Source organism: Filicampus tigris, chromosome 6, assembly GCF_054856515.1.
Source record: "Filicampus tigris isolate MCC_2025a chromosome 6, RoL_Ftig_1.0, whole genome shotgun sequence".
Classification (NCBI taxonomy): Eukaryota; Metazoa; Chordata; class Actinopteri; order Syngnathiformes; family Syngnathidae; genus Filicampus; species Filicampus tigris.
Window position 1 is genome coordinate 19521766 of NC_141222.1, and position 16999 is coordinate 19538764.

At 40.9% G+C, this 16999-nt stretch overlaps 1 protein-coding gene across 2 annotated transcripts; it reads right to left on the minus strand.

The window, feature by feature from the left end:
* Nucleotides 1-2154: 2154 nt before the first annotated feature.
* On the minus strand, nt 2155-14682 carry nptxrb (neuronal pentraxin receptor b). Of its 2 annotated transcripts, XM_086032756.1 has the most exons (6): nt 13803-14682; nt 10644-11010; nt 7983-8224; nt 6510-6689; nt 4618-4893; nt 2155-2367 (listed from the first exon to the last, which is right to left on the minus strand). In XM_086032756.1, exons 1-5 carry the CDS (start codon nt 14517-14519, stop codon nt 4648-4650), a joined length of 1752 nt encoding a protein of 583 aa, XP_085888882.1. In that variant the 5' UTR covers nt 14520-14682; the 3' UTR covers nt 2155-2367; nt 4618-4647. The 2 variants fall into 2 exon arrangements, with proteins under 2 accessions (XP_085888882.1, XP_085888881.1); XM_086032755.1 differs by having other exon boundaries at nt 2155-4893.
* Between the last annotated feature and the right edge of the window lie 2317 nt (nt 14683-16999).

The following is a 16999-nucleotide window of genomic DNA, read 5'->3' on the forward strand; positions in this document are numbered from 1 at the left end:
CTCTGTGGATTAGAGTGGATTATGAATCCATGGACAGGCAGGCAAACATCGCATAATAATCATATTCTTCATCTCTTGTTTGGGCTCATCTACGCTCTCTGTCTGCAGTCGTCGCAAAGATGATGCAACCTGGTGTTGTGAACAGGTCAACTCTACTATAGATGACCCTCTCACAGTGTGGGGGCTATGAGCAAGAAAATAATCAGTGTGTTGTATGAACTAATTGTGCAATACCAGATTACGCAATCAATTACGCTGTTTAATGACATAAATCTAAATGACCCAGTTTGATGACAGCAGTCAACAAGCAAGGCAGACTATGCATAATCTCAATTATGTATTTTCAAGGAAAACTGATCATAATGTAAACTCTTTTTAATGATAATTATGGCTATAAATATGTGTTCTTATGACATAAATGAATGACAAAGTATTTTAGATAATATCAAAATGAATAAATTCAAACTGCATGCTAAATATGTGGTTGGATTTTTCTAATTATGTGCAGGCTTGACGCAGCCCTGCTGTAAAGAGAAATTGTATGAATAATGTGAATTGAATAACAAAGGAGGAGGGATGTATAGGCTTGTGATGAAAATGCCTGCAGGAGGATGTGAGCTTCTTTTAAACAGGTACACGACAAAAGAAGAAATATAACATTTCATTGATGACTTGTCAAACTGTCTTTATGTACAATATGTGTGTTTGTGAAAGCAGTGGGAAGATGGAAAGGTCAAACTACGGTTTATGTAAAGTGTCTGCCTGCAGGAAAGCCAATTAGTGAGCATCTATAATTCATCAGTAGCGGATGCAGATTGTTAGTGGAATGGGGGGGGGGCGTGGGGAGAGAACACCCCATGTGACAATTACCGACTGAATGACTCAAAGACTCAAGACGGAGCGATTGATGGCTCGATAATAGGGCTGGGAATCACAAAGTGACTCATGAGATGATGTTGTGCTAATGACAAAAATCATGAGGCAGAACAGTAAGATAGTGGTTAGCATGCCTCACATTCAAGAATTTTTCGGTTCGAATCTATAGAGTTTTTTCCGTGCCTGTGTTCACACTGCCATTGCGGCTTTGCGCATTCAGATAGATGTGAGATGACGTCAGCAAGGACAATGGCTGAAGCAGGGCTTGTTAAAATTTTATTGAAACCATCATGTCATCAACCCATTGTTGTGCTAGCTAGTCCGCTAATCTTATTTCCAGGTTTGGTCACATGACATTCCGCTAATAGCTGTTAATGTTAAACTGGCACCAGCAACGGAATAATCTCAGCACACAAAAACGGTGAATAGCTTCAGCTCCTCAGCCTGCTCAAATCTAATGTAAAAAGTAACCCAATCTGTTCAATATCCACTCCTACCGAGCAAGTGTGTTGCTAACTCTGCATTTTTTAGTGTGCTTAGAAGAACTTTCACTTGAACAGAAGTTCAATTGAAACTCAACGCAACATTCATGACTAACAATGAAACCCCAGAAATCGATTTCTGGGAAAAGCACAGAAAAATCACACAAAATCTGAAACCTGCCAGGAAGTCAATTAACTATTCAAAGGCCTTATTCTACTGGGAAAAAACTACCTCCTAACACTGATCCAATTTGTTTTTCCGCAAATGCAAATTTTTTTTGTGCGTGTGTCAATTAAGACCCACTCACAGTATTTTCCACTAGGCGCTTTAAGCAGTTTTATCCTAGAGAGACAAATCGAGCTGAATTTGTAATGCAGAGTACCTTTTGTACAACTTTAATTAATGCAATAAGCATTGGGTTACCGCTCTCCTCCAACACTTATGAATAAAGAATTTCCATCCGCCCTCGCGCATCTATGATGATAATTATCTCCAAAGTTTTGTTTGTGCTCGTGTCTGTTTGTCCATCTTCAGAACCTTTACGCAACAGCTGAAATGGGAATAAAATGGACAAAGTGTTTTTTTGGGGGGGGTGTCAGATCATTTCCAGAATATGACATCCACATGGATTGTTGTTATATGAGATGCATTTTAATGAGGCCAAGGAGAATGCAACAGTACTTATCAGATGACGCTGGAAATGTCACATGTGGGCAGATGAGTGAATCATAGCATCATCTATGCATCAGCGACCCCATCGCAGTGATACACCAACATAGAACGAACCTCAGACGATGCCATCAAAATGCAGTTTATTAAGTTTCATCCACCTAGTTCACAATATCAAATGCATAAGGTGCAAAAGAGGAAGGACACAGCCTCGAACGATGTAAAGCAAGAGAAGACAAAAGAGGAAAGTATTTGATGACCATTGTGGGCGTTTGAGGCCCAAATAGGCACTTACAAAAGAAATGTGGGTTCATGTTATGAAGGAGTGTGAGGGCCACACTAAAAAAAAAGAGAAAAAACAAATGTCAGAATACAGGAAATGAAAGTCAAACTCGGAATATTGCAAGAACAAATTTCGAATCGGATTTGAACTTGACCCGAGTGAATGTCATAACATGATAAAGCAGAAAGCCTATGCTATCTTATTCTTGTAAAGTCAGATTTTTTTTTTTTGTTTGGTCATACAACTTTATTCAATTAATGTTGCAACTGTAAACTATTCATGTGATAGTGGAATTTATTCTTGTAAAACTACATATAATTGTAAGGCTACAACTTCTCATATTACGACTTTATTCACATAAAAATACGACTTCATTCTCAAGATACTTGAATTCTCATAAAATTACGAGTTTTGGCAGTATCACAATTTTATTTGGTCAAATTATTAATTTATTTCTTGTAATATTATGACTTCTCACATTATTATCATTTTATTTTGGTGATGTAATGATATCATTTTGTGATTTTCTTCTGGTGATATTACGACTTTATTGTTATAAAATGTCTTTTGTAGTTTTATTTAAGATGTTTTTACTTTATCTTATTTAGTACAAAAAAATTTTCTTAGACTATTACGACTATTGAAATCGTTGGTTCGTTTATCCCAGAGAGATTTTTTTTAGGTTATCATTTATCTGAACATCAGCTGATAAAAACGAATCACACGCCATCATGTGACACTCTGAAGAATGCGAAAGACTTCAGCCGAAACACGTCAAAATGAAAAATGTTAACCTGAAAAAAAATAACCTGTCTGAGATAAAAGAACCAACGATTTCAATTACAAATAAGAGACGGAATGAACTTTATCCAATTATTACGACTCTTCATATAAATGTACAACTTTATTCTAATGACCTTTTAATTGTTGTCAATTAAGACTTGTGATTTTAGTTGGCACCTTTTTTTAATGTAAAATGCAGACTCGTAATAGTATGAGAACGTTCTCGTTTTACTTTTTTTCTTTTCAGTGTGGCCTTAATAGTCCTTTGTACTTGTGTACGGAGGTAACAAAGACTTTGAAGCAAAGTACACTTGACTGCACAGTGTTATGTTTTTGTATAGCAGGAATTAAATCCCCTCTAATAAAACGGTGAGTTCCTAGTGTCATCCTTTTGACAGTTGCCATTGACAACTGTGAGGGCAGTTGCCATTGACAACTGTCAAAATTGTCTTATTGCAAACAATAATGGCCCCTGATGCTAACACAAGAACATTTTAAATGAATTATGCCAGCTATAATCCCTCCAAAAGAAGGGACGCTATACATTAGCTGTTTTGGACCATTTATTACTGGATAATAATGTAACAGAGAAATGCACCATGCAACTGAATCATAGCCATTTAAAGCCATCATTACTTGTGGGAAATCGATTAAATCTGTATCTAAAGGTCACACTGGACTTAGCCACCGAGTGTGAAGAACAAAATATTTTTTATTAAATTACTTGATGTCTTTTGATATTTCTTTAAATGTTATTAAAAAGACATTTGAGAGGCTGAACTGCTGTTGATGCAGTGTTTGCTCAAAATGACATGCAAATGCCAAAAAACAGTCTATGCGGTTTAGCGAGGGTACAATTTATTCTTCTGGAGCTCACAATCTGACATCAAGTGTTTACTTCAGGTCCGATCGACACTGCTGGTTTTTCCTGGTTGGGACTGTCTGCAGATTGTGTCAGCCGGGCTACAGTGGGGTGTTGGTGGCGGGTGAGCAACATTAGCAAGGCTACATTAACACACAATAATTACACGTTTACGGTATAAGATCACTGTTGTAGCGAATGGTGGGAGGAACTTTACTGTATAAACTCTACAAATATGCAGGACCATGTACACTTGAACATGACGTCATTATGTTTCTCTTTGAGAATGTTAACACGCGTCTCAGTTGCAGCATTAAACACAAGCAACGACATGAGGTGACACAAAAGGTTTCATCATCAGTGACTATACCAGCATCAAAAACCAAAGAACCCGAAGAGTCCGATGTGGTTTTTCGCTTCACGGATACGATAGAGCCAAATTAGCACTGATAGTCCATCTACAAGCTTGTGTTTTGATTTCCCCACTAAGGTAATCCCGTGACTAACCTCACTCTCGCTTTCGAACTAAACACCGAACACACCGACGATGAAAAACTGACAAGCGCTAAACGTTCGATTAGCTCCGTTCCGTCAGCTCTTGAGTTCCAACCAAATGCTTTACATTCCGAAGTAATTTATTTTACCCCTCAACTACATTGACCTTATGTGAGCTCTCGCAGTCTCCCGCCCCTCACTGTTTGGGGCTGGAGGGGTTGGATCTCTCAGCAGCGTGGCAGGGGTCTAAGGACTCCTTGGTGGCTCCGCCATAGACGTCTACGTCCAGATCGGTCCAGGGCGCGATGTTGCCGAGTACGGAGGAGTTGCATTCCGCCAGGGCGGCGACTTCGGCGGGCTTCAACACCCGATCCCACAAGTTGAACTGGGACAGTTCACCAACCAGCGCCTGGGAGGCGTCAAAACGTCCACCAAGGGTGTCCTTTGGTTGGGGAAAGAGAGGTGTGGTTCAGGATAATTAGCACAAGTTAACGTAACAATGAGAAGGCTAGGGCTGGGTGAGTAATTAAGTTTGATTGATTATTTCAAATGTATTTGTCTGGGCAATTTTACCACTAAACCAGTAAAATACATTTTGTATCTTTTTTGGGGGGAAATTTCTTTTGCAAAAACCATGGCCATTGGAGCTTGTTGCCACCAAAATCCCCATTCCCTCATTGTGGGTGTGTTCGGAAGTACACTCTGAGCACACTGCTTCACCATTCGGAAACTCCGAACATTGTTCAAATGTGCCGTTCGGTGTTTCAGAGTGCCGCAAAATACGAAGTACTGGAGCCCAGTGCGTCAGGTAGTACAGTACAAGAAAAGTAAACAGTTGAAGCACAAGCAGCTTATTATAAGCTTGTTCAGAAATTTATGGGAGCAGAGCACGCTCTGAGAGTACAACAAAACAAACGCTTAATTACTACATTAAAGTTTTTCTTTTGAATTTAAAATGGCTTACCTTAATCAGAATCCCGCATCGCAATACTGTATACTCAAAGGTACAGTCCTGGTGGGTTAATGCGCCTTTTGGCGTAGTAAATCATTGTTTTGGAAACCGAAATATAATTCCCATGACTATCGTTCTTCTTCTTCATCGTCTTCTAACTGGAAGATGAAGAAGAAGAACTTCCGCCGGAATTATAAGGATTTACAGCACTGGTATTTATAAAAGTTAGTATTTAAGTGTTTAGAACTGTGGAAACCATGTGTGTGTTCGTAATGGTTTAGAGGCATAAATTGAAAAATAAAAAGTCAACCTCTACTTTGCAGAAATTCACATATCACGGGGCATCATGGTACATAGAACCCATGAAGTGAGTGAGGGAAGACTGTATAATAATGCAACGAGAAAGTGAGCTAACATTAGCGTGTCCTCAAATGTTACAATGGTGAGTCCCCTTGACCAATGAGTGCCCAGCTGTGGTTTACATCAGTGGTCACCATCAACCGCTCGCATATCATAATTTAATGCTGCAACCCAATACCTATTGCGCTGCTCTTACTGGTGTGCCCGCCTTTGCCACAAGGAGGTTCTACATTTTTAAGTGATCACGGTTTAGCCGTACAATCATTATGTCAACCAAAATAACTCTTAGAATCATGTCCCTTTCCCCTTGTTCAATTAAACTCCTCGAAAATGTAGGCGCGGGTTTCCATTGACAACATTAGGATGTCTTTGGTTATCATCTATTTCATTCACAGTTTCCCGCCCGCGAGATGCCCTTTATAACAACCATCCAGAAGAATGTGCGAGGTGCAAAACGGGCGGCCTGTTTTTACTCCTCATCTCTCCGGGAACGTATGCAGCTACAGAGCGTGTGAGTACAGATGGCTTGAATGAAACAAGTGAGGAAAGGACAAATTACAACTTAATACACACAAAGGCTGCTCGTTTGGAGTGTTTTTTTTCACAATGTGAAACAACTGATATGCTTTGATATGCTACACTCAGTACCAACAGTTACATATTTTGTATTCAAACTTAAATAGGCTTCAAAACCCATGAATCTCTACTGAACATTCAGAACAATCTGTCCCCCTTCATCTTATTACCTGTTCCTGGCCCAGGATAAGCACTCCACCAGGTTTGATGGGATGCCAGGCAGCCAGTCCTTCCCCACGCCCCTTCATCTTGCCACCTTGGTAGGCCTTCCACACACCGTCTCTAAGGGTCCAACTGACGCAGATGTGCTGCCATTCGTCCTGAGGGAGCGACAGCGGCAACTGTGCCACCTGAGAGCAAGGGTGAGAATGAGTTAGCTTTGTGGAATTTTCTATACACAGCGGTACAATGAAGACCTTTTTTAAAGCCCTAAATGTTGGGAGTGCCCCAAAATGTGGGTGAAAAATATGCCACAAATAGATGTTGCTGTTTTTATTCCCATTCCATTTGGCTTGGTAGGGTTCTAGTTTTGTCAACAAGTGATGTAATTTGAATGCTCTGTGACAGGTATTGTCCATATGTTGTGCTGTTTGACAAGAAGGCACAGAGTAAACATGAAGACTAAAGCTTAATTAGCGCCTCGCGCTAGCCAGCTGACAAGCTAACGTGTTTGTTCAAAAAGGGAGACTGAGCCAAAGCCTGTAATGGCCATTTGTTTTTGTTTTTTAACAAAGACTTTTCATTTGGATCATATTTGACTGGTGTCATATATTTGGCATGAACTGAGTGAAGCTGTAGATAAGCTAGTTTCTCTTGCTAGCTAACTGTCTAGCTAGCTACCATACGATTGTCACTTTTGATCAAACAGTAGACTGACCAAGTTTTTGTGAAGAAAGTACATTCATCTGAAACTTCTGTTACACAGAGTGAAAATGAAGACTGCGATAGTAACTTCTCATGCTAGCCAACTGTCTGTAGCTGCCACGTTTGTCGCTTGCAATCAAAAGGTAGCGCAATATACAGTGGTGCCTTAAAATATGAATTTAATTCCTTCAGAGATTACGCACATTCTTGTTTTATGGTGTCAGCTGTATATGTGTTAGTATCATTAATCTGTTTTAATTTTCTATTTTCAGTCTTTGTTGTTGTCTTATTGTTATTTTATGTTATATGTAAAGTGCTTTGTTATAGCTGCAGCTGTTGTGAAATGTGCTATATGAATGAAGTTGTATTGTATTGTATTTTTTTCCTAAATATATTTGTTTTATTTCTGTTTTTCCCCATTTCCCCTTATTGAATCTTCACCAAAGGTTTTTGAAGAATTTTTGGGGTTTGAATCAAACCCCCCTGTGCCCCCCCCCCCCACCCAATGAATTTCAATGGCCGTCAATTACACACAGATTTTACTATTCACAGGCTAGCCCAGTCCCTATCGCCTTGACTGCACTGGTTGGTTGTTTTTACAGTGTGTGGCTTTGGCTTACAACTTAAAGCAAAAAAATGTCCAAATTATGTCTTGTATCTTACCCATACGCTTGGCCACTTGTATTTCAAGGCACCAATGTAAGTCTACATTTACGCTTTTGTTTTAGGCATTTTACATTACCGTATTGCTGTATCTGGATCAGGATCTGGCTTAGTACCTTATCATTGATGAGTAGCTCCACAGGGTTGTGGACACCCTGCAGCAATACCAGCTCGTTGGGCTGTCCGGGCACCGAGTAAGAGAACGGCGTGCCGATGCCGCCTTCCTTAACCTTCAGCCACACACAGGCGGTGAAGGCGTACATCTCGGTTATCTCCTTCCGGACCAGGCCGTACATGTAGTTGGTGCGCATGGGGAAGGACAGCACGAAGCCGTCGGGGAAGGATGGCTCTGTTAGGGCTTTCAATAAAAAGAACATAGACAAAAGAGCAGCAGTCAAACAGTCAAAAAGTGGGAAATGGGGACACTTGTTAATGGTTACACAAGGACGTTGTTGTTTCTCCAGGCAAGAGCTCCACTATAATGATCAGCCTCAAAGCTACAGTTGTGCCTCTTAGAGAGCCGAGAGAATCTAAAAGCAGCATGAGACAGATGGAGGATGACATGCAACTACTTAACAGAGACGAAAAAGACTCCTCAGCAAGCCTTATTAAAAAAGTATGTTTTTGTATCATGAACGCTCTGTAAAAAGCCTCACTCAACTATCGATTTTTTTGGGGTTTTTTTTGTCTCTATACCAATGAATAAAATGACAAAAATGGCCCTTGACTGGTTTCGCTACAGGAAGCTGGCTTGACAAAGGGATGATTCAAGACTGAAAGTGAGAATCTAAAATGGTGCCATAAAGTGAGTCACCGTTTGTGATGTTCAGTGGACATAAAACCTTGGCATTTTGGGGGAGGTTTCAAAATCTATGTTCACATTTACGCTAAAGCCCGCTGCAACGATACAGCCAAACCTGACTGAACTCTTACGCAGTGTAACGGATTAAGTAACGTGTTTTTATAAATAGCCTGTTTTTTGCCAGGTTTTTACCAGTTGTTTTGGGGTTGTTTTTTTTTGGGTGGGTGCGAGCCGCCAACTGTCCTTTTTTATCTGAGGGTCCATTCTAGTCTGGTTTGGCCACGTCACACCTGAACATTATGTAATATGTTTGCCAAGCTAGTAGCTAAGCTGGCGATCACTTTTCTAATGAGATTTCACTGGGTGTTTTTACATTTTTAAACATAGAATTACAGGACAGTATATAATTTTTGGGGGTCTAAAATTTCCTTGGCTTGTACATTTTGCTTTTGTAGAGGTTGCAAGAACATGTGCTTCAGGCACAATTTGAGAGTATTGGACTGGTTAGCATGTCTGCCTCATAGTTCTGAGGTTCTGGATTTGAATCTCAGCTCAAAGTTCATGGAAGACTCAAAGCACTGTGTTAACCGCTAAGCCTCTGTGCGGCTTCTAAATCATTCAGGTGTGAATTAGAGTATGAATGCTTGTATACCCTGCCTCTTGTCCGAAATCAGCTGGGGAATCAAGTTAACAAATATAGTTTCTTGTCCTAATTAAGAACTTTTTTTCAGCGGTGCAATGCAAAGATTTAGAGTGTATAATTAATAACCTTTAGGCATTCAAATTGCGGCCTGGGGGCCATTTGTGGCCCACCGTCCCATTTTATCACGGCCCGTAACACTACCGGTAATATTAACATTTGACATGACCCAGGTTGTTTCCTGCATTTACTTTTTATCCAGGGTGGCAAGGCAGGAGAAGCGAAGAAGAAATGTATTCACATCTCTCCCTCATATGTCCACCAATCACGTCATTCAGTTAAAGTGCGCCTCAGAATCACTTTTTTTTTGTTTGCTGTATTTGCTGCTCTTCATTTTAGTACAGATTATTCATGTTGGTTAAGCATATGGAGATGTGATTCTGCAGGTGCTCAGTACAAGGGCAGTCTATTGTAGTGAAATAAAGGGCCACTGGCCACGGAGTAATCCTGAAATCCTTGATTTTTTGCTTCATCACCTAATTGGCCCATGCGTCCTTCGATTTTTTCTCAATGTGGCCCTCGGAAGAACAACCCTGCTTTAGGGTTTCTCATTAAATTCACTCAACAGCTACCCAGTTATATGCTCTGCTCTCCTCATATCTTAAGGCAAGTGAAATTCCATACTTTTTAATTCCATTTAAAATGAAGTTTAAGCCCAATTTCACAATATGCCCAATGTCCAATGTTGTCCAAAATTGCCACAGTACATGAATGGCATGTATCTGCTCTTAAGAGCCCAGACTAAAACCGCATCACCGTTTGTTAGTTCTATTGTGATTCTGTTACCTCGCGTCATTAATTATTTATTTATTTTTAAGAATGACATTTGAGAAAATTCACAATCATAAAAGCCTCCTTATCATGTGTAGATTTTTGAAAGACTGATTTAAGACACTTTAATGCCAATTAAGGCCTTGGTTTTAGATTTATTGATTGAATTCTAATTTACTTAAGATTGGCGGGAACCCCGCTTTCTACACTGACAAAAATATAAACACTATACAGTGACCTGCACACCTTTACAATAATCATTCTGCCTTATCAGCATCTTGATATGTCACATCTGTGAGCTGGATGGATTCTCTCGGCAAAGGAGAAGTGCTCACTCAATATGATCAGTGAGAATAATAGGCGTTTTGTGGACATAGAGAAAGTCTTAATTTTTTTTAGTTTATCTCAGTGTTCAAAAATGAGCACTAAAACTAATATAATATGCCATATTTATAATATATATGTACATATCAACAAATGTACATTTTTGTATCGCTGACTCACTGTGCTCCAGTTCGCTGACACGGTGGTTGGCGGTGTCCAAGCCCTGGTTGATCTTCTCATACTGGCCGTGTGTCTCCTTCCTCATGGCCTGCTGCTCCTTCTCCAGCATTTTTATTTTCCTCTCCAGCTCGCCCTCCAGGTCCTCCACCCTCCAGGGAGCCTTCCCACGACCGGGGGCACCCTTGGCCGAGGGCTTGGAGGCAGGGGAGCCTGGTCGACGGGCCCCGGGGCTTGCCGCCGCCGGGCCCGGGGGCGCGGGGTTGGTGTTGCCAGTGGATGCAGTGGGGAGCTTGGTGGTAACCGGGGTGCTGCTGCTTGTTGCTGTAGACGTGTCAGTGAGGTTCAAGGCAGCTGGGCCGATCTCTGCCTGGAGGAGGGCAAATAAATGGAGGTGCATAAATACAACACAATACAAAATCAAACTCAATTCATTCTGTGTCGCTGGTTGATTCTAAGTTGTTCTAATGTCAAAAGAAATGTTCTTGTCGTTCAGATAAAAATATAAAATGGTTCTGCTTATGTCTGTTTCTTAGCAGAATTATAGGGCTCAATTTACATAGACAGGTGCAGGTGCACTCGACGTAAAAACTGGCACATCTTGTGCCGGGGCAAGTCTAGTTTACTGTGTTTGGGAATTTGGCAGACAGCACTGCTCTCCGGCGGACCAAGTTCATTTTGTATTATGCCTCCAGCGCACCTGACAATTTGGTGACAGAAAGTAGACTAGACTTTAGACCAGGTAAAAGCAGGTCTAAGTTGTGGTGCAGATTTTGGTGGATTTGATCCAGGCATAGGCAGACAGATTCTGGGCTGTGCTGATAGGTGTGATGGATGTCATTATATTTCATTCATAAATATAGCAACAGTGTTCTTTGAACCCTCTGAATTCTTTGTTGAAATACATTTTTTTATTTAATGCATTATTATTATTATCACCATCTTTATATTTTTTCAAATGCACCCCTGGGCCGCGTCACTGCTGGGTCACAGATGGACACGAACGGTCAGGGTGGAAGGCGGCCTCAAGTGCCCACTTTGTGGCGTAGATCGGTCATCATCCCCCCATGGTCTGCTTGCAGTTACATATAAGCATACTTTGCACGCTTTGATCTTCTGCATGAACTCCAGCGAGTCAAATTTGTCTTCCACAATATCTAATACAAATGCGCCCCGACTGCGCTGAATATAAAGAGAATGAGAGGAGCCAGCTTCGATTGCCTGAGAATCAAATGGGCTGTGTTCACTCCCACAACAGCGCAAACACCACTTTCTAACTGTGCCCGTCTAGGGAAATACCAAAAGAAAGAAAACTCGAGGGAGTCCTATGAAAAGATTTTCGGTGCCTGAAGTCCAAAATTTTGACAACAATCATCAAGCTTTACTCTCACATGATGATGGCTTGAAGTTCAAGTTTTGTTTGACTTTTCAGGCATTTTTTCCAGAACATTTTGGTTCAACTCCAAATTGTACCACTCTTGGGGCCGTTCAACTTTGGGGGTTTCGTTGTATGTGGTCAAAAGCATCGGGACACTTACTCACACGGTATCACTTGATTTACAGTTGCATGCCCGCAGAATTTAAATAGAAAAGAAAACGATTTTACTTTCAGTACTTGATAATTATTTTGTCTGATACAGAAAGAAAGAACTACAGTGGAATGTATACAGAGCGAGAAGAATAAATATCAACAGATTTGCTGAGGCAAGGACTGTACGTCCGGGATGTAAATTGACAGTGAGAAGGATAACCTTGGAACTGTTTATTTATTTCTAAGCATGCCCCTGTCTCCATCTCAGCCCACACATACACACAAGCACACAGGCTGTTAAGAAGCTGACCTTTCTCCGCTCAACTTGGCCAGCTTCATCTTTTATTTATGTCTCTCTATCCTGCATGTGGAGTGAAGGGAGGGAGAAATGCTGCTGTCACAGTGTTGGGGCGTGTCGGGGTGAAGGATGTGGGTGGCGGACACTTCCTATCTAGGGCATTCGTCAGGATTTAATAGATCGGAGGGATATAAAAATATTTATATACATAGATATATGTGTACGTTACACACGCGCACACGCGTGTATGCACAATATACATATATGTATATATGTCATACATATGTACAGTATATGTCATGTACATATGTTTATAAAACGTTGTCATTAACATTATTTTGAATGTAACTCACTAAAAATTTGAGGCACTTTTATGTTGACAAATTATTAGATTTAAATTAAATTATTCAGGATCCAGACGCACAGCACTGTCTATAGATGACATTATTTTACAGCATGTAAAATCTTATTTGACGCAAGACAAAAATGTTGCCTTTACAAATTAAGTAATGCCTTTTTTATTGAGTTATTTAAACAAAATGTAAGAATGTTAATAATCCTGGTAGTAGCTTGCAGTGGTGTGGAACTACACTATGGTACATCATACTGTAGTGTTCTATATCAAGCTGTGATAACAAACTAAACTAAATTGAACATTTATTGGATTTCTTGATACAATTTTGTATTCAATTTAATTTAATGTTTGGTTAAATGCATTATACTCATTTATAATCCTTCTAGGGGAAATAGTTTGAATACACTGAAGTCCTCCTTGGGGCATGTTAAATTTATTGTATAGAGAGAAAAAAAATAACATGGCAATTCAACAAATTGTCTGCCCAATAGCATAATTGCCTAAGTCTTTTTAAAACGTTTTGGTAAAGCAAAACAAACAAAATAAACAAACAACAAATTCAACAACAGGGGCTGCCCTGATTCAACATTTTCAGATTATCATGATCTGAATAAGGATCTGTACAGTCAAAGAATATTATGACAGTAAGTTAAAATTGACTTGGGTAATTATGCTATTGCTGGGCAATTAATCTAAATTTAATCATGATTTCAATTTTGGCTTCTCAACGATCCTTAAAAACGTTATAATTGAAGAAAAACAAATGGTTGTGCTTTGAATTTAAAGTTGAAACTTGGTAAGTTTTTAATTGAACGAATAATTGTGTTTATTAATCCTGATTTCAAGCTGAATCGAAATCCTGAAATGATGACCCAGCCCCAAAGATAGCAAAGTGTTTAATACTTTGTATTTTAATCAAGTAAAAATAAATAATACTTTTGGGGGATTTCATTTTAGAATGATAGAATAACAATCTACCTCCAGCTTCTCTATTCGGTCCTTCAGATCCATGATGGCCCGGGCCAGCTCCTCCACGGCGCGGGCCGTCTGCAGCTGCGAGGCAGCCGAGGAGCTGACGTCGTCTCCGGCCATGACCCGCCGGTTGCCGCTCCAGACCCCGATGCTTCGCTCCGGTCCGGGCCTCCCGCCGTCTTCCTCCTCCAGGCCGCTCTCGCATTCACTTAGCTTGCCCGTCAGCTCCCGGATGGTCCTCTGGTCCATGAGGATCTGGTCGTTCTGCTGCATGACCATCTGCCGGAGCTCCTCGGCAGTGGTGCGGAGGAACGTCCACTCCTCGTCGGCGAGAGGGTCGTCCGCCAGCGGCTGCTGCCCCGCTTCTTTCCCCTTACAGTCCCCGAGCGGAACCGGCGTGCAGATGAGTCGGCTGTAGCTGAACACCTTGGCCGAGCCTCTTCCGGTCTCCTCCCCGAGGTCGAGCTCATTCAGCGTGGGGAGCCCTAAACCGAGTCCGTTCCCTCCGCCGTAGGAGTCGGCGCCGTGCAGAGCGCCGAGCGGGCCGGCGTGAGCCACCGCGCCGGGCCGCTCCAGAGGCTGGAGGAGCGTCTCTGACGTCAGGGTGCCGTTGTCGGCCAGAGCCGCGGCGCGTTTGCGGGGGTAAACACTGGCGAAGATGCAGATGACCGCACCGAGGAAGGCCAGCGTGCCGGCGCCCACTAGAACCACCATGAACTTCATTTTACTGTAAATCAGAAAATAATCCTCTTCTTAAACATCGAAGAAAAATGGAAACGTGACACTCGGAGAGGGTTCTCTTCGAGGATGTCTCCTGCTTGTAGTACCGACCTGTCTGGATGCTCGTCGTGTTGTTGCTAAGCTGCTCTCTCCTCTGCGCGTTGTCATGGAGACCGCACTGTGCAAGAGGAGGAGGAGCCAAGCCGCGTGCCTCTGCGTCAGTCGCAGCAGGCTGGCCGGGGTGATGGATTAATGTGTGTCTGTGTGTGCGCGTGCGCGTGTGCGCGTGAGTGTACGTGCATGCATGCGTGTGTGCGTGCGTGTAAGTGTTTGAAAGTGTGTGTAGCAGGATGTGGCGTGGAAAAATGCACAAAAAAGGTGACATGTCAGATTTTCTATTTGTAGACCCACTGCAAGGCAGTACTGTGAGCTAGTGGTTTGATCTTCTGCTTCGCAATCGGGAGGTCCCAGGTTTAGATGTAGTCCGGCTTTCTCCCAGTGCATTCCAAAAACATCTATGTTAGGTTCATTTAAAACTCAATTCGGGGTGGTAAACTTTTTTTTTGCCTCAAGTTACGTTTTCGCTCAGAAGCTAATAAAGACAAAATTAACCATGAGTTAGAACGAAAGACAGTTTATCCAGTTAGTGTTGATACCTTGGAAAACACATTGACATGCCGTCTTTTAGGTGTTCACTACAACAACTTCACAAAATTCTAAAACAGGTGATGCATAAACATAAGTCAGTAAATCAAAAATCAGATTATAATAATGCTAACAACTGGGGGCTTTATCACTTAAACTTTCCATGTTTCATAAAACATCAATATGTAAATGCGCACTGCACTTCTCAAGCAATGAACGTATCTACACAGGATATAAATATTTTATATAATATGCATTTATATAATATGCATATAAAAAAAAATACTTACTTAAAAGATGATGCCCCCGCCCCTCCAAATTAGCTCAGCTCTTCTCATGGCTAATATAGTCATTCTGTGCTGAGGATAAATAATGTATGCATATTAATTTTGTAATATGGTCTGTCTACATGTGTTTAGGCACTATTTGTGTTCAGATATATATGTTAATTAACAACACCTCCATATACTGTAGATGCTAATTGTTAGCTGGTGTTCCTATGGCATTTCGCATTGTATTGTCACATTCAGGTTGTAGAGGATATTAGGTTGCTTTAAATACATGTGTAATTCTCTTTGTTGATGAATATTTACTGTTTTTATTTGTCGAACAGCCGCTTTTGAATTGAGTCACGTGTCACCATTATGTACAACTGAAGTGCCTCTATATTGTCTTTGGAAAGGCAGAATGTTTGATACAGCTTTTGTATTGGAGTTCAATAGGTTGTGTATCCTAATGAATTGGATCAGTGAGTGCCGATACAGTATAGCCTTGGTCGACAACATCTACATTGTTTCTTTGACTGCACATATCTGTGACATTAGAGAAAACTGGAAGCGAGGCGTCATTAAACATTAATGGGCCACATTCACAGCTCTCCAACACAATGAAAGGGAATAAATCAATTGCTTTGTTTTGGTGAATGCCAGAGGGGGTGAAAAAAAACACAGCATATAGATGAGTAAATATAGGAGAAAAGTTGAACAAAGTGAGCTGGAACTGAAATGAAAGCAATGCTGCTGAAAAATGGACGCTAATGTGATAGCCACAATACGCTAACAAACATAAGGCCAAGCTTGGGTGTGTGATCAAAGTACTGGATGGCAATTGGACAGGCTTCAGTGATTATAAGAGACCACTGGGACGTCTTTGTGAGGTTGTTAACAGCAGATGAGCCACTTGGCCAGATTCTGTATTCTATTAGGCTTTCTTAAGAGGTCTCAAGACCGCTATATGGGGTACTACACATCACCTTTATTGTATTTTTGCACCACCCTACACAAAACGTATACAAAAGAAATGCACAATGGACCAAAACCGAGCTCTTATTACAACTTAATTGAAATAATTGAAATTCAGAAAAAAAATGCATACGAGAGAGCGCTGAGACTTTAGTAAAATTCAAGACTTTCAATTTTTAGTCTGAGTCTGTCTGTAGTTAAGCCCGGCAACTAATCGTGACATTGAACCAATCAACAGTAAGCAGTGTGCTGTGCTCCACCCCACACAAATGAATTTATAAAAAAGTAACTGTCAAAAACAGTGAATGGCACCAAACTAAAGAGTTCTGAAAAGTGTGATAGTATGGGTCATTGTCGGACACCTTATAGCTGAAATATTAAAGGCTGTGTACCACAATGAAACGGAACCCTAAATTATCCTACACAACTGCTTATCTTAATTCTAACAAAGAAAGCAAAACGCCATTGACATGCTAATGGTTAGCTTTGATGGTTGCGCTTTTATAATTGTCAGTTAGTTGAACACAAATGGAGCAACACATGTAAACGGATAGTATAACAACACTCAAAACCAAGGCATATACTCTGTATTCGTTA

Bases quoted from the DNA above. Each gene is read 5' to 3' on its own strand.
- nptxrb (XM_086032756.1), bottom strand. From the start codon at position 14,519: ATGAAGTTCATGGTGGTTCTAGTGGGCGCCGGCACGCTGGCCTTCCTC. The intron at 11,011-13,802 runs GTAGATTGTTAT...GCCCTCCTCCAG, and splicing joins ACCGAATAGAGAAGCTGGAG to GCAGAGATCGGCCCAGCTGC. The intron at 4,894-6,509 runs GTAATAAGATGA...CCCCAACCAAAG, and splicing joins TTATCCTGGGCCAGGAACAG to GACACCCTTGGTGGACGTTT.